The 17,769-nt window shown below is 44.2% G+C and overlaps 1 protein-coding gene across 2 annotated transcripts in view; it reads right to left on the reverse strand.

Moving 5' to 3' along the window:
- Nucleotides 1-53: 53 nt before the first annotated feature.
- Nucleotides 54-17,769, reverse strand: part of MCU (mitochondrial calcium uniporter) — an 84,490-nt gene continuing 66,774 nt past the window's right edge. The window contains exons 2-8 of one of the 2 annotated variants that reach the window (XM_039385898.1): nt 12,912-12,981; nt 8,752-8,922; nt 8,174-8,278; nt 5,475-5,635; nt 4,787-4,990; nt 3,143-3,259; nt 54-2,045 (exon numbers count right to left, since the gene is read on the reverse strand). In XM_039385898.1, the coding sequence (XP_039241832.1) occupies nt 1,929-2,045; nt 3,143-3,259; nt 4,787-4,990; nt 5,475-5,635; nt 8,174-8,278; nt 8,752-8,922; nt 12,912-12,981 (945 nt within the window). In that variant the 3' untranslated portion in view covers nt 54-1,928. Of the gene's footprint in view, nt 2,050-3,142; nt 3,260-4,786; nt 4,991-5,474; nt 5,636-8,173; nt 8,279-8,751; nt 8,923-12,911; nt 12,982-17,769 lie in introns of both variants that reach the window. The other variant, XM_039385899.1, reaches the window with a different exon arrangement.

Consider the following 17,769-nt stretch of genomic DNA (forward strand, 5'->3'; position numbering starts at 1 on the left):
CAGGCAATATTCTCTTCTCAGCTGGGGAAAATAACATTATTCAAGAGCACCCGTTCAAAAATTGAATAGTTATTTATTGTTCCAGAAGTACATTGCTCTTTTATACATATTTCATAAATGATACAGGATTTTACACATGTTCGGTTTTTTTGTTTTTTGTTTTGTTTTTTTTTTTAAAGAAGGACTTTTCTCCATGCTCCCTCCCTCATCCCAAACACACACCAAGGATTCAGCTACAGGATTGTGTTCATTTTTTTTCCCCTTTAAAACTCATCACACAAACAGGATAAAACAAATAAAAAATAATCACACAATGTAATTAAATGGAAAGACAGAAGGAAAGGGGAAGGGAAAAGAAAAACAAAACTAGAAACATGCACCCATTCGGTCCAACATGCCATTGAGTGAGAAGAGGCAGCAATCCCAGCTGTGTTTCCACATCTGCAAGGCACCTGGAGTCTAATTAATACTGAATTATTTTCTTTCCTATTTTTCCTTTTTGTTTTTAAAACTTGGTTCTCCAGAAAAACCAGAAGCCTCTTTCCACGACACAGTGAGGAGTAGTAGTGAAACATCAAAAAAAGCAGCCAGCCTTTCTGTATATAAAGCTTAGTGTCCTTCTCCTACCTTCATCCTGTCTCCAGAGCATTTATCAGCAGGATGCTGAACCAGACTTGACCTGCTTTGAATGAAGAGATGTTTTATCTGCTTAGAAACCAGCCAGCCTTGGCTAGGAGAGAGGGCAATGGGTTGACCTTCCTTCCTCTATTTCTTTTTAGCTAAAAACAAGAGATGTCATTAGCCACTCCTAAGAAATTCTGACCTGTGGACATAAAGTTCATTTAAAGCTACTTAATCAGGGGAAAGTGCTAGAAAAATCAAAGTTCTGTGTCTTGCACCGTAAGAAGCCCCAGGCTCTCAAAAAGCCTCTGGGCAAGGAAAATGCTTTGACCATATATGAAACCTTTTATCCCATTGCACAAGCAGTCAAATATCCAGTTTCATTACTCCCTGTTCCAAAACTGTGCATTTAAAAGCAGGACTCATGATTCTGCCACAGTTTTGTAATCCTTTAAGCCTTCATAATTTCACAGTCCAGGTGGCTATCAGATTTGGGGTAGGAAGAGGGGAATCCCCCTCCCTTAAGACTGAATATAAAAAACCTCTCATGCAATGCTGCCGTGGATTTCTAGAAGGAGCTCAAGGGCATCAGGATGCAAAGTTTATATAGTTATTATGGAATAATCCAAAATATCAATTATCAAATGTCCAGAAGAAAACTCATTCCTTCTCTCACTCGGCTACAACCAATCTGTGCTACAAATAAGCAAAGGAGGAAGTCAGTGGAGCACAGGGGGTGGGCTGGGAAGGGGAAGCTCACGGTTTTCCAGTAGAAAGCAGTCTTGTAGTAACTTTTATAAAAGAGACCAGGTCTGAGCAGAAGTGTGCGTGTTAATGGCGGTGGAGGGCAAGGTCTGATCACCAGCCAGAGCTCCAGGTGGCTTGGATTCTTTGTTCTTTTTTTTTTTTCCTCCTTTTGTTGTTTTGGGTTGGGTTTTTTTTGAGAGAGAGAAAGAGAGACTGGAATCAGGTAAAGGAAAATTTAAAAAGCTAAGCAGGCTGCTGGTGTCTTATCAAGAGGCAGACCCTGCAAAGCTGGAAGAAGACACCCCTACACCCCAGCATTACATTCTTTCCATGAACCCCCCCAATCCTGTATTTGTACACAATTGCCACTCAGACAGTTTGTAAAATATGACTGTTTGCCAAGCCCTTTTCAGAACTAACATTCCACAATGTCTCATCTTCAGATTTAAGAGATTCCCCCCCTTTACAGTCCTTTGTCTTGATTAAAGGTAAAAACCCTCCACCCCCCCACACCACCTCCCAGCTTCCACCTGCAATGCTTTAATTAAAAAAGGCAAGAGCTATGGACAGGTTTTTGGCCGGGGTTCAGAGCTTCTTTGCTGATCAGTCCTTTTCAGAAATTTGCTGGATGGGCAGATGAACCTGCAGTGGGTCTCGAAGCCTCTTAAGGTCCAATTCTGCCTGAAAGTAGAAGACACGTTATGAAGCAAAAGTTCCCAACACACCTTCCCCCTCATTATCATTTCCCTTCAGAGAATTGAAAGCTTCTCCTTATTTCCTTGGTTTTCCTGTCCAGAAGGAAAGCGCTTAAAGAGTAAAACAAAGTCACAAGCTCTTATCTGGGAAAACCATTCTCAGCTGTCCTTCTCTGAACTTGCATGCAGCCACTTCAAGGAATATGGGAGGGAAGATTTGATCCCCATAAACTCAGTGGAATATTTTAAAAAATCCCAAAACAACAAATCAACACCCCAACTAGATTACTGGGGATGGTTGATTATAGAAGAGAAGGAAAATACCCAAGAGTATCTGTATTCAACATTCCTTATGCAGTTCCTTCTCCAAGGCAGGGGGAGAACTCATCTTGCCCTGCATGTCCTACACTGTCATTTCCAGAGCCTGGGAATAAAGGGATGATACAGAGCAGTGAAAAAGAATGTGGTAGCTCTGCTTTCTCTGCTCATGCCACCCTTCTGCAGAAAGGCTCAGAGAAACACGAGGGAAGGTCTCTACCTGAGTCCTTTGCTGAGCAGATCCCACAATGTGGACAGTCTGCCAAAAAGTGTCTGTCTCCAGAATCTGAGAAATCTGCCCCCCACTGCCTCTAACAATACAGCTACATTTTCTGAACATGATTTTTCCAGCACTGCAACCCAGTGCACTGAAGTGCTATGTCAGGAAGACATGAACTGAATGGATGCAAGTCTTCATTCCTCACTAAATCCATCTGGTGTGTAGGAGCTGAGAAGAAAAGAAATCTTGAATTAGGCTCCTCTGAGGCATGAAGTGTCTGAAGCAACTCAAGACTTGCCAGCAGTTTCTAAAGGGCCCTTACAGATGGATATAGACAAGTGTTTCAGGTTGATTTACGCATCCAGCAGTTCTATTCCTGGGAATATCAAAGCTAACTCAGTGGTTGTGCTGGGGCTGTGACAAGAAAATGGGGTAAGAACTTAAAATACATTCATTCTTGTTTGAAGTGTGTCTATTAATAGTAACTAAGAGCTAGCAAGCACTGATTTCTTGGTCTTTTTTCCAGCAAAGTTCTTGTTACCTGAGCAATTGCATCCTTGAGTTGATTGTATTTCTCTAGATCAAATCGCGTCTTTTTGGCTCCTTTATGGAAAAATAGTAAGTACTGTCTGTCTCTGGCATCTGGATAAACATATTCCTAAAGAGAAAAATAGGAGAGAAGATACGAATGAAGCCACACTGGGATGCAACCCAGGATACCACCAGCACAGGATGGCTCAGGTGTGTTTGGAGAGGATGAGCAGTTTCCAACAGCAAAGGCACAAGACAGACAGCCTGGTCTGAGCTCCCACGGTGTGGGGGTGACCCCTGCCAGCAGCTCAGCCCCCACCCACCCACTCACTCCCCTGCAGCTGGATGGGGGAAGAGGATCCAAAGGGGGGGGAAAAACAGTAAAAATTTAAGTGTCAAGATAAAGACAGTTTAATAACTGAAGAAAAAAAACCCATAAGAGTGATGCAAAAGTAATCACTTGCCACTTCCTGCCAGCAGATCAATGCCCAGCCAGGCTCTGAGCAACAGCTGCTTTGGAGAAACTCCCCCCACCATTTATAACAAAACATGGTGTTATAGGGCATGGAATACCAGTTTGGTCAGTTTAGGGCAGCTGTCCCAGATGTGTCCCCTCACAGCTTCTCACCCACCTCCAGCCTATTCCCAGGGGTGGGGAATGGGGGCTTGGGAGAGGGTAGATCAAGGAGGAATAAAAAACAGAGAAGGCCTCGGTGCTGTACAAGCACTGCTCAGCAACAGCAAAATCACTGGTGGGTTATCAAGGCTGTCTTGGTCACAAATCCCAAACACAGCCCCATCCCAGCAGCTCTGAAGAACATTAACTGCACCCCAGCCAGACCCAGCACAGTCAGGCATTTGTTACACTCCAGCAGTGAGGTACCGTCACCTTCCTCCTGTCCTGAATGTGCGAGTCCTTCCATGCAGAGAGAACAAAAACTAACACATTTCAGGGTTCTAACACCAACAGGGTTGTGGGGAGAAAGAGAGGAAAAGGCTATAAATACTGCCCCTGAACTGATGCAGCTAAGAGACCCCGGGACACCACCTGGAACACCCACAGCATCTGTTCTGATGGCCTTGTGACTGTAGAGATTCTTTGAGTCTTCCCTCCCTCATTATTTAGGTGGGATTAGGAAGTGACGAGACAAACCATGTACTAGAAAATCCACACAGAGTCTGTCACAATTACAAGGATCCAGAGAGGGATTCTCCATCTGGATGGGAGGCCAGATCCATGAAAGGCCTAAACAAAATATTTCCAACAAGATGCCTGAACCTTGGTCTCTTGAAAAGGGCCAACACGGCATGTCAGAGGGGTGGGCTTCCTTGAAACTCAAGAGGTACCTCATGCACCCATATCTGTCTGTTCTGACCATATCTGTCAGCAGACGAACCTGTATAGCTACAGCAGTCAGTCACCAAACACGTAAAAGCATTTCTGGTAAGACAACCAGAAAAGCAAGCAACAATCAGCAGCAGAACACCCCACAACCACACCCCACCAAAAATTAAACAAGCGGCATCTTGGTTCTGACAGGAGAAGGAAGGGGCAAAGCAGCTCCTAACAGGCACAGTTCTGCTATTTTCCCAGGGAGGAGAGCCCAGAGAAAGCCTTCTACTGCAGGGTCAACGCCAGCACAACAAGTCCTACCTGGCGGGTCATTACGAAATAAGCATACATTGCCATGGCACTACCATAGGTGATGAAATAGGTGACTGGCTCCATAATGTCCCAAGAATATTCCCACCAGGTGAGGCGGGCCAGAATCCCAAACTGAGTGGCCATGTAGGCCAGGCCTCCCCACAACACCAAGGTTGTCCTCTTCTCTGCTTTCCTGCTCAGCTCCATCCTTACCTGCAGGAGACAAACACGCACCTTGTAGTCTCAAAAATAATTGTGTTAATATCGTTAAGAAATAATGTAAAAAACAGTACTTTATATTAATAGTAACTTTAAGTGGTTTGAAACATGAGTTGAGTCTACATCATGCAAACAAACCTAAACTTCTTTTCCATCAGTATGTGGCCATCATCCATATTTACTCTGAGTATGCTCTGAATGCCTCACAAAGGTGTTTATTTCTTTATGCCCAGAAATGTTCTGTTGCATTAGCCCCAGTCTTTATTTACTAACAAGTTCATTTCCAATTACTTAAAGCAAAGAAACAAAATACTTCCACGGGAACCAGAAAACAGACATGGTTTGGTAAACACTTAGTGCGCCTTCTGCTTCAGTGATCTTTAAACTATCTGAAGCATGGCAGGGACCTAATTAAAACCTTGAAATAAATCAAGGCTGCATTTAGAGAATGAGTAAAACACACTGAGGAACTCCTCACTTTTTCTAGTGGTGCTAGTTGCTCCTTCAGCTCCTCTAGTCTCCCTATCAGCTCCTTCTCTTTGTTCAGCTGGTGCTCCTCGATGCTCAGGGCTGTGTACAACTGCTGAACCAACGTCTTCACATCATTCAGTGTCGTTGCATTTTCGTGGCTTAAGAGCTCTAGGAAAAAACAGACACTGCTTGACACACAAGTACCCACAGGACTTCTCACACACCCTCGAGAAACTGCTCTTAGTTTGTACAACATTGTTCAACAATGAAGTCTTTGGAAGAGCTCCACCACTCTCAGACAATGCGATTCCTTTGAAAGAAAACCAGGCTTTATTCTTGGATACTCCTAAAAACTTCATAAGGACAAGGAAAAGAAACACATCCTATTAAGCATGTCAGATATCAACAGCTGCTTCTGATCCATATTTATAGACAGCACAAATGAACAACTAAACTAGTTATGATCCATCACAGCAGCTGTCAAGACAGTCAGAATTCAGACCACAGACTGTTGGCAGCCCCAGTTATTGATGATGGCAACTGAACACTGAGGGTTAGTGACCCCACAAATGTCTCATGATCATTACTCTGAGTATCAATGTCAGCAACTGTTTCCCAGTATTCTGTGGGCAGTGAATTCTCCCTTCCTAGTGTTTACAAACAGTGGCAGGGCCATGACCCAACAACGCCTTTACCCTTGCATTTCAACACAAAAAGGATTTTTAAAGCATACAAGTTTGTAAAGGAGTTGTGACTAGTGGTACTGTGTTACACACTCCACATGCAAAAAATAAGTTTCAAATTAAAGGAAAAGGATCTTGACATTAGCCAAATAAAGAAATACATTTTTTTTAAAAATAGTTTTGCAGCATCCTTGGGTTTGTACCTGAGGTTATTGTCTCAAAATATGATTTTACCAACTCAAAAAGACACAGGCAGCTTAAGCTTTAAGATCAGCAGCTCTTCAGGGAAAGAAATGACTCAGTTGTCTATGCCAAGGCACACAAAGCACATTTATATCCCCCTTCAGTTAAGGGGTTCCTGTTCCCCTGTGAAGAAAAACCCGTGTTCCTACTGGAGTGACCAACAAAAAGTATTTAAGATGACAGTGCTGTGGCACTTCTGTTCTAAAACACACAAGGTGATCCTGTGAAAATGAAAAAGCAATAGCTGAAAAGTTTAACAGAACTAATCTCAACTATGTGCCTATTTGAGGGCACATTCATTTTAGAACAAACTAACTATGGAAATCTCCTTGTCAAGTGTATCCTAGGCAATGATTTCCTGCAGCCTTGGTGATCCCAGAGCTCACCTATCAGTGCAAAATGGGTGTATCCTACAAGGGGTGACAGAGCAGAGCAACTCCTTTGTGTGTGTGATATCCAGTGATTCAGATGTCTGGTCTCAATGGAGAGTTTTCTGTTAAGGTGCTTTTAATGAGACTGGAAAAATCCATCTCTACTAGTAGAAGTCACTCTACCCCACATTTAGAGGAGAAACAGCATCTCACCCCATGCTGCACTCCCAATTCCAGGCTCCCAAATATTAGGGACAAAGTTTCCCTGAGTCAGAAATTTCTTTTTTCCCTTGGCAATTTTACATCATGAACAATAAAATGCTAAAGTACATTTTTGCTATTTTCCTTTCCAAAAAGGCCCTTGGAAGCCAACTACATCTACAGAGGTGGAGGAGGGCACATATCAGCAGGTCTGCCCAGACATCATCCACCCAGGGTGGTCTCAGACCCAAAAGATGTGGTCAGCCTCCTGATTTCTGATAGATCAACTTGCCTTAATATGTTGCCTTCTTCAGGCTGGTCAAGATGATTAAATAATCACTGATTTTGCCTTATGAATGATTCTGTTCATTATCTACTGCATGAAGAGTGGGAGGCCCAAACATTAGCATTTCTTACAACAATAACAGAACAAAAATCCCCCACAGCTGTGAGACAAGCAGAGCAGCATTTCCAAAACTGCCCCTTTTGCTGCAGTCCCTCAGAGGTGCAAGACCCGGGTGCTCAGAGAAAGAGTAGAGGGCAGATGAAAGCACCAAGTTCCTGTCTCCACCTGTAATGCTGGAGTGTCTCAAAAGCTTCTTGTAAGTTTTCACATCTTGAAAATTACACACGTCCCAAGCATATTATTGAAATGGATTTTCCCATTGATTCAAAACAGGTCGGTTTCCCTTCCTATTTGATTCTTGTTAACACAACTTTGTGAGAGCATGGTCTCATTTATTTGACTGTTTCAAGGTTTATTTGCAATATTCAAAGTATCACACTCAAATGGAAACAATGTTAACCGTCAGGGGAAACAACAATTTATTCTTCCAAACCAGACAATCTAAGTCTCAATCTAATTCCCATTTTGTATTGTATTCCTTCAGAATTAATTAAATTACTTTTCAGTAATTAAAAAAAATAAATTGAAAATTTTAGAAACTAAAAGGAATTGCATTTCTTTGTTTGTCCCTCCTGGGGGGGCCAGGGGCATTGGCTTTGAGCAGAATGAATATCTGCTTTTCATCACTGATTATTCAGATATCACTAAATTAGGCACCAAAGGCAGGATCAGAAACTGCAACATTTCCCTTCAGAAATACCACTTCATGTTCCTGAATAAGTTAATAAAGCATGTTGCAATTAAGCAGGGAACTGAACGCTGAAATTTATTCCTGATGTTTGCCAGAACCAGGCTGCTTTACCTCTCTTTGGTGGTCTAACATGGTATGTGACATCGTTAATGATCAGCTTGAAGTCATCCAGCAGAAGCAGGTCTATGCCTGTGGAGGAGGCCACACGTGTGCCATCTGTAAGGACAACACAGACCACTCGTTACACAGGAGGAGTAAAGGACTCAAACACCATCCCAAACCCAGCTGTTGGGCTTCTATCCTTCCCCATGGACAATAGTTTTCAGCAGGACGGAGATGTGAAACATGGCTCAGTTTTCAGAGCTAAGACAAGATCCTGCTTCTCTTGTACCACCTTTTACACCCAATTCCTTGCAGATCCATTAGAACCTCTAAGTAGGTTGCACAGCTTGCACCTTTCCTACTAAACAGGAGGAAAGTCACCAAGAAACACCTCTGTTAGGGCTGATTTCCTTGGCACACTGGACTACACAGGGATAGCTAACAATATTCTTACTCTAGGAAGGGCATTTCTACCTTCTGCTTTTTCACTGAAGTCAAAGAACTTGCCCTCCAGCAAACTTTTACTTCAAAAGCAGCGAGCTGGCTGCAAATAGCAAGTAAATCAATGAGTTTGTAAACACCAGTACCTGCTGAGTAGATTGCAACCCGATCAATGCCTCGGTCCTCTGCCTGCAGCTGTTGTAAGAACACCCCCACAGAGTCCGAGATGGGTTTCAGGGTGAACTGGCAGCGCTCACGTCGGGACGGAAGACTCACGGAAATCACAGGCAACCCGTTTTGGTAAACCACTGTCACTTCTAAAACATGACAAAAATACAAGGTGGTCATTAAAAATTAACACATCATCTCACAGTAGTTCTCTATTTGCCCCGTGGAGAAAGAGGTAAACGTGGTCATAAGCTGAATGTAAAGCAGACTAAACTTCTGGTTTTATCAGGATGTGTGTCCATCAAAGAAAAACTAAGGGATATCTGAGGTTTTCTCTCCCATTAACTTGGCAGAAAAGTTACTTAACTCTAAACATACTTTACTAAAGGTAACATGATACGTAAAAGTCAAAACATGGCAGCACAGTATGTTTAGATTTTGAGAACCAAAACATTTTGGACTATGGAAGACAAAACACGGCAGTTTATCGGGATTTATAGCCCAGGAGACAAAGGTAGACAGACTGTGTACATTAGCAAACATCAACTTTAAATGTTTTTATTCTTGTTTAGTTCTGGTTCCCTCCTCTTTGTCCTGAGGCAACAAATATTTAAGAGAGCAGTCAGGAGCACGAGGTTGTAGGAAGCAGCACTCTGAGTTCAGGCTTCAAGGTCATTTCATCTAAAATTCATGGGATCAATACTCTTTGTACTTCTCGAGACAGACATTACTATTTAGGTGTAGACAGAACGAGATTTTCCCATTTCTTTAGTTCTGTCAGGAGCATCTTTCCAAAGCATTCTCAAGCGTTTCAGTGCACCTTTCTAAAATCCATAGTAGTGACCTGTAAGAACTGTAAGCTGGTTATTATTTCACTGTCAGAAAGACAACCCCGCTCCGTGTGCTTCAGAACATCCATGCACAGAGAAGTTAAAAACGTTTCCAAAGCCCTCTACTCAATCACAGCCAGTCAAAGCTGTCCTCAAGGGTAGTAGTTGCTAAGATATAGCAGAGCACCTAAAAATGATTTGATTTTTATATGTATCTTCATGTAAAAACCTACGGTCTGTTTTGTTGCTCAGAGCGTTTCCACGTCTCCAGGATGGTGCAGTCACACCCACCCACTCTGCATCTGCCTCAGTATTCCCACCTGGTGTAGCTTTGGTCAACTACTTAAACTTATGGATTGACATGCTAAGTCAACTTAAGCAGCTAACATCAAAACTAGTCAGTCAAAGAAGTCAACATGAGAAGAAAGAGAGGCAAATAATGTTATTTTAACTACCAAAGGCAACTACTAGGACAAGTCTTGGAGACACCTTTCCGAAAAGGGAGGCTCGTGGTTGTTGAGAAAGGATGCACCAAGTGCACCTGAACGAAGCCAGAAGAGTTCTCTTGGGCTTCTGAGCTGACTGTGATCCACCTTCATGAACCAAAACAAGCATGAAAAGGGTTTTTCTCTCTTCCAGAGGATTGCCACCCCGAATTCCTTAAGGACTAGGTGGAAGTGACTAAGTATGGACACCTAAAGCATCCTAAGAGGCCCCAGAATTTGCAAACCTATTAATGTCTGTTCTCAAGACTCGGACACCTGCCAGGATTTTAGTAGCTTTAGAGTTTTGAAGCTTAGAGCTCAGAGACAACAGATAGATCTTTCCTGGGAAGAAATAAAGCAAACTGCCAATTTCTTTGGACAGTTAGGCAGAATTTCAAGCTCCTTATCAGCAGCTGTTATGACACCAGCTATCAGATTTTTCTGGTTTTTCACTCAAGTATTTGAACAAGAGACTGGTAAGAAATAGATTAGCATTAGCTACACTTGTGATAGCAGGCTCAGAAGGAGCAATCCACATGTTTAGAAGCTTAAAATAGAATTCATTGGTTCTGTGAGCAGCATATGCAACAAACTTGTGCTTACATAACCACGGAACACACACCTGATTTAAAGCACTGCCTGGGTCACAGGGGCAGCGAGGCAGTTTGCTGCAGAGCAGAAGAGATAACAATGTTTGCATGGACGCTTTGCTGTGTATCCCCGTTGCTACCACACCACAACCACAGCTCCAGCACTGCCAGCTCTGGAGGAAGTGCCTGCCAGCACCAGCCCTGCTGCTGCATTTTAAGAGTCACCAGCACCGGTAGCACACACAAAGCCTTTCTTGAGGATTTCCAGCTTAGGTGAAGTATTAAAGACCAAATTATTTCCCTTCAAAAGACAGGGTTCACTAAGGCTGAAAATACAGCTATGCTTTCCTTGTAGAAGTAATTCTCTAGCTTAATTCACTGGTGGGGAAAGTCCACAATTCCAGTTTGATCCTCTCAGCACCTCCCACGCAAGCAACGCTGGTCAGAGTTTTACTGCATTGGAGAGGGAAGAGCTCAGAGGCAAAGAAAGAAAAGAAAGAAATCCAAAGGACGTGTCAATAACACAAACCAAGCAGACAGCAGCAGACAGCACCAGGAAAAGCACCAGCCCCTGTGAGAGGGCTGCCTCGCTCTGCTCTGCTCCCACAATCCTGGGCATCACCTGCATCTACTTCACAAGTTACTAAGTGGACAAAGCATTTGGCATCTCGTTAACTACAGAGCTACCATTTGGGCCCATCTTCACTGTTAAGCCAACATTTAAATACATGGGACAAGTAAAAGAAAGTAACTGTATACAAGTGTGCATTTACAGACACCTACAACCTGGCCAGGAACACTGCTAATTAGGACCACGGAGAACTTTAAAAGCTTTACACTCTATATTAAGTGTGAGGTTGCTTTGAGATACAAGTTTCATTCAAGCACCACAAAGTTTTGACTCAATCACATGTGAACCAGCAACAGGTCATGGGTATTTTTTTTTTTAAAGACTTTTGGTTTTGCATAAGCAAAAGCATACAAAGAACAGGATTAAGCAATACATGAGGTCAAAACAATGCACAGTAAAGTTATTGGAAGACATAACAAAAGGAATATTCAAGAAGAGGTAAAATCATACCAGGCACACTGACATCATCCTCCCAACATGTCCTCTGCACTTCTACCTGTTCAATCCCTCAGGTTTTTATTGGAGCTCTCCACAGCAGTCATGTTCTCTTTGTGTTTGCCCACATCACTGTCCTGGTAGAGGAAGTGACTGTGCTGGAACCCTTAATTTATTAGCTTTCAGGCCTTATTAACAGGCCTTACTGGGGAGAGGATGCACTCCCTGCTCGTGTCAGTCAGCACAAGTGCCCCAGTCCCCGTGCACAGCATGCCCACGATAAGCAGGCAGCAAGCTCAGAGCTGCTCCTTTCCTCTGTGCGTTCTGGCACACGGAGATTTTTAAAGTTCCACCAGTGCATCCTTTTGCTCTGACAACCTTGCCAAAAAAGCTTAATGTTTGAGCTCTCCCAGAATTTAAATAAAGGAACAACAGTGCCTTGGCTTCACAACTTATTCACTGCAGCAAATGATGCTTTCCACTGGTTCAGCACACAGCTGGTATGAACTGCACTTTTCTTACATAAATGAAGTCAAGAGGGCAGGCAGGGTCAGACTGAGTCAGGTTGGAAGGGAACACAGTGGTCATCTGGTCCCACCTCCCTGCTCCAGCAGGGTCATCCCAGAGCACATGGCACAGGATTGTGCCCAGACAGTTCTGGAATATCTCCAGTGAGGGAGAGACTCCACACCCTCTCTGGCCAATCTGTTCAGTGCTCGGTTACTGCACAGTGAAGAAGTTTTTCCTCATGTCCAGGTGGAACTTCCTGGGCATCAGTTTGTGCCCGTTGCCCCTTGTCCCATTGCTCAGCACCACGGAGCAGAGCCTGGCCCATGGTCGGACCCCCTCCCTTCAGGAAGGACATTTACCCTGGAGGGTGAGCAGCACACAGAGCTCACAGCTACATCAGGGACAAGCCTGGCAAAGAGATCCAGACAGTTGCACGCAATTCCGTCTTCCTTTATAAAGCCTGTCCACTTTTGTACGGACAGTTAGTAGAAAAGTTGACCATTGCCTTAATCCTTCTTGACGCTGTTCTCTCTGTTGCTTCCTTAGCTCCAGACTGGATTGCTGCCAAAAAAGCCTCAACCAGAAAAGGGGGCAGGGAAGGCAACCGAAGTTAGTGAAGCCCAAGCGAGGCCGGAGTCGCTGCACGCGTGTACTCACCATCAGAGGGCACTACGGTACTGCAATACACCACCCGCACGCTCTGCCAAGGAGACAGCCGCTGATGCACCTGGAAAACGCGAGCACAGCAAAAAGGACAAATGTTCAGAGTCTGGCAGGATCGCACCCCAGTGCCACCTCCTGCCCCCCTCCCGCCAGCCCCTTCCCCAGTGCCGGGCGCTTCCTCCCATCCACAGGGGTGGCCACGAACCAGGAGCACTGTCAGGAACAGCCTCTTCTTTTCCCATCTGTCACCCCACAGGGTTTCCCCCCTCAGCCAAGTTCACCTCCACACACCTCACTCTCCACACACGGAGCTGAAAGTGAGAGTCTGTAACAGAACAGCTGTGGTTTGTTTTCCTTAACGCATCGTGTATTTTTAAAGCCGCGTGGTTAATCAGTTTTAAGAAATCAATCTGGTTTACTACGCAGACAGAAAAGGCAGAAATCACACAAAAGCATAGTCTTCAAAGGTTAAAAAAAGAAGTTATAGCGTAACTGAGGGGATGTTCACAGAGTTGTGGATTAAGAGGTTCGTTCTCTTTGGTTGTTTTCCATGCCAACGTGACTTTTTCCTTGTCCTTACACAGGGAAGCCAAACTCTGAGACACAAGTAGTAAACACGCCTGTTCACAGAACAAATTGTTCCAAGATAAAAAGCAATAATTGTAATATTGAGCTATAAAAAACCCCACAACAGCCCAATAAAGGGAGTGCACGAATGGTTTATATGCTCTGCAATCCTGGCAAGGGACTCATCTGTCCATGAAAATCTGGAATCAGACTGATTTAAAGTCTCTCTCTTAGAATAAATTACACTAGTTATACACTGATCCTCCCCAACAGCAAAATGTTAACTCTGGCACAAAAGAGCCCTGTTTTAAAACAAAATAAGGCACAAAAGCAGCCCTCACCTGTCTATGGTGGGATGTATTTCAGTGGCTAGCCTCAGGTTTCTCAACAGCTGCACTCCAATTTGGGCATTCCTACGGTCTGGGACGTTTTTTTCTTTGCTGATTGCTAAAGCACAGCTGCCAAACCGACGTTCCTATAAAGGTATCTCACGGGGAGGGCTTGTTTAAGTAAACTTCTATTGAACGTTTGCAAACAAACCCCACGCTGTTGATAATTTCTCTGCCAAATAGTCCAGACCTCTATATTTTGCAGGTTGCCTTCAATAGTCTAATTAAAATAAGATTTAACTGCTACTTTGCTTGCCCTCTGAAGCCTGCTATGCAAATCAAGGATAGTTTCACAACTAATCTTTCTTGAATGCAGGACCTTTGGCCCTGATGGTCGCCGCACTGTCAGCTTCAGAAATTCACTTCGTGCTTATTTACACTTCATTTCTTCCAGTTTTGACAATGAAAATCAGTCAAGTCATTTTCAATTTTCCTCGACTGCATTTTCAGCTTCCCATGGTTGAGAATCATGAAGTAGCTCACAGGAAAAGAGAACTGGGCATTAAACAGCTCTAACTCAAGTAGGAAGTTGCATGTTTTGGCAAAAGTAATATTTCAAAACCCCCCTGAATGTTGTGAACCAAAAAGCAAACTTGTCTTTTTAACATTTGAAAAATAGCAATTGGACTGATAGACACCCGTGTGCTGCTGCTGAGCAACCAGGACCAGCCCCCACCTGAAAAAAAACCAGGTTTAAAACTCAAAACTACCTGAGAGAAAACACAGCTACAGTCTCACACACTGGACAAATCAAGCTCCACTGTCTTGACATCACTATTCTATTATGAAAAAAGTCAGAAGCTTCAATGATCAGAAGCTGCACCACATGCAAGACAAGACTCAGAAACTACTTTTACCTAAGAAGGAGAATTTTAATCCTTCTAAAATTAGTATCAGATACAATAATAAGTGGGCAGAATTCACACAAACCCTCCTGTCAGAGAGCACCACCCCAAAGACTGCTTATGTACCCGTTTTATCCGATCCCATGGCACGGCTGCCACTGATATGTGCTTTTCAGTGCTTCACTCTCCCCTTCCACACAGAATTAACTGCCCATTTTTTGAAACACTGCACAGCAAGAGCCTGCCTTTCTACCAGATTTGCACGGCAGCCCAAAAAGCCAGTAGCAGTTTGCAGAAAAATCCTAAACCCCACTAAACCCATTGCAAAGTAACCATCTAACTGGAAGATGTTATCAGGCAGCACCTACAAAGACTTCACCTTAAGGCTGTGAGTACCTGACTCTGCTCCAGCCCGCTCCAGAAGCCTCCCGTCCTCATTCAACACGGGCAAGAACAGAGGAAAAGGCAAAACAGGTTGAAAACACAGGGCTTGTTAAGTGACTCATCAAAAAGCTGAGGTGTCCCTGGATTTAACCTCTTGAGGTGTCCCTGGATTTAACCACTTGGACAATTCTTGCATCCCAACATGGGCTGAACCCCTCTGTTTCACTAATCCCCCCAGGACTGTGCTGCCAGGATGTTTTACAGGAGAGATGTTGTTAAACTACATGTATCTGTCACTCCTGCAGCCCTGGACTGTGCAGTGTGATACGTGCTGCTGGTAGAATTTCTTATCTACAAAAACATTCTCCACTGGTCAGAAAAAGGAAAAAAAAAAAAGGAACAAATGAACTCAAACTCAGCAGAGACAGAAATGTCATGATCTGCCAGCCAAGGTCAGCAAGAGCTTAAATAATCATCCATCATTTTTATTCCTGAAGGGAGACTGCTGTTTGAAAACTGAGATGGAGAGATATGTCTGAACCCTTTACCTGATGTCTGCAGTTCAACAGCTTCATGTAGAAATACGGCAGAAAGCTGAGGCTGGGGACTGGAATGGGGCAGAGAGAGGAACTTGTTTCAAGCTTTACTGACCAGATCTCACCGTCAGTGAGTCGACAGCTCACCCTTCCCTCGGCAGTGAAGTGTGGAATTAACTACATCCAGGCTTCAGTTCAGACAGACTTGTCCACCACTTCCAAAATAAGTAATACTTGGAGTGTGAAAAGCACCAAAGCCAGACCACCGAAATGAGAAGCTCTAAGCACCAGAATAACTTTCTGGGTCTCAAGAGAACACATTCAGGAATTCACTTTCCACATCCATGGGATCTTTCATTTCTCTGTTATCTGCAGTAAGATGCTCAGGGTTATGCAGTAGCTTTGCTCCCAGAACGATTAAGGGAGCAAGAGGGAAAAAAAAATCCCAGTCCCTTATCCAAAACTAAAGCTTCCTCCAGCCTTGTCCAAGCCTATATTGGACAACCCAAAGGTAAAAATAACGACATCTCTATAGGTCCTAATGGAGCTTTCTGAATACTACCATGGGTGACAAAATTAATCAAAGTCCCACTGGAAAAATCAGCCCTTTAGCTGCCAGTGAGTACTCCTTGATAGGAAAAGAGGGAGCAATTGGCAGAGCTCCTGTTCTCCACTTATGCAATTATCAATGATGGAATGCTAACAACTTTGGGAGATCGAGTCTCCAAACCCTAATTAAGATCAGAAAAGAGGCTGTCCAGAAAAAAACCACCCCAAGCATGAAAAAAGGTGACTATCAATCTAGAACCAAGTAAAAGATGTTGCTAACTCATTAGCTGGAGCACCAGTGCAGCAAAAGCTGCAGAGCTTTTGTGAAAAACAAAGCACTCTCTGTGTAAAAATTTCTCACTACAAGTGAAACCTTTAAGGGACACGTTTGCAAGTGCCAGCAGCAAAATCTATCTTACAAATTAAGAAAAGGCCCTCCTTTAAGTGAGGCTGTCTGAAATCTGACATGAAGCAGATCACCTTTTCCAACAAGCAACAGCTATTTTCCTCTATCCTGACTTTCACAGCATGAAACACTGAATGTCTTTCCTGGCTCTAGAAGTGGTTGTTATCCTAAAACCTCCCGGCTGGAATCTCAGTGATGAGAACTGCCGCAAGGTTTCTCAAGCAGCCACAGTAACCAAATTACCCACCTCAAAGAAGAGCTCCATTTATCCATCTTTCCCTCATTTCAGGGCTCCAACTACTTTTGCTCCTGAACTCTGTTACATTTCGGTCTCTCCAAAACAATACTTTGATCCTAAGTCACCGAGTCTCTTTTTGTCCTCCCATTTTCCTTCCCCTTCACACCAGCTATCAGCAAAGCAAAGGAGATACAGAGCAAAAACCATGCCCTGACCAGAAACCTGCTGTCCAAGGGCTAGGATGTGTGACTTATCACCACAGCCAGTATTTTTGCACCAGCACGTAAGCTCTGACTGGATTTAAGTACATTTAACTGTGGTGGATTGACTGGGGCCAGCTGCCCAGCCAGCTGTTCCCTCACTCCTCGGGAGCAGGATGAAAGGATAAAGGCAGGGAGATCATTCACCAGTCCTTGCTGGCTAACAGACTGGACTAAAGGAAAGCTGATTTACGGCCAATTAAAGTAAATAACAACAAGAAACAGACTGAAATTAACACAAATTCCCGCCCTATCCCAACGCTTTATCCAGGATCCAACTCTGTCCAGAGACCCTTCAGCCCCTCACACCCCACACAGCCCTCACAGAGACCCCTCAGCCCCTCACACCCCACACAGCCCTCACAGAGACCCCTCAGCCCCTCACACCCCACACAGCCCTCACAGAGACCCCTGAGCCTCTCCCACACAGCCCTCACAGAGACCCCTCAGCCCCTCACACCCCACACAGTCCCTCACAGCAGACAGGACCCCCCAGCCCTCACAGAGACGAGCCCCTCATACCCCACACAGCCCTCACAGAGACCCCTCAGCCCCACACACCCCACACAGCCCTCACAGAGACCTGGACACCCACACAGAGATCCCTCAGCCCCAGGCACCCCCACACAGGGACTATTAAATCAAAGTTTGCAAACAAACCCCTTCACCGCGAGGCTC

The sequence above is a fragment of the Pipra filicauda genome, unplaced genomic scaffold (genome assembly GCF_003945595.2).
Source record: "Pipra filicauda isolate LSUMZ 115617 unplaced genomic scaffold, ASM394559v2 scaffold449_size645428_pilon, whole genome shotgun sequence".
Classification (NCBI taxonomy): domain Eukaryota; kingdom Metazoa; phylum Chordata; class Aves; order Passeriformes; family Pipridae; genus Pipra; species Pipra filicauda.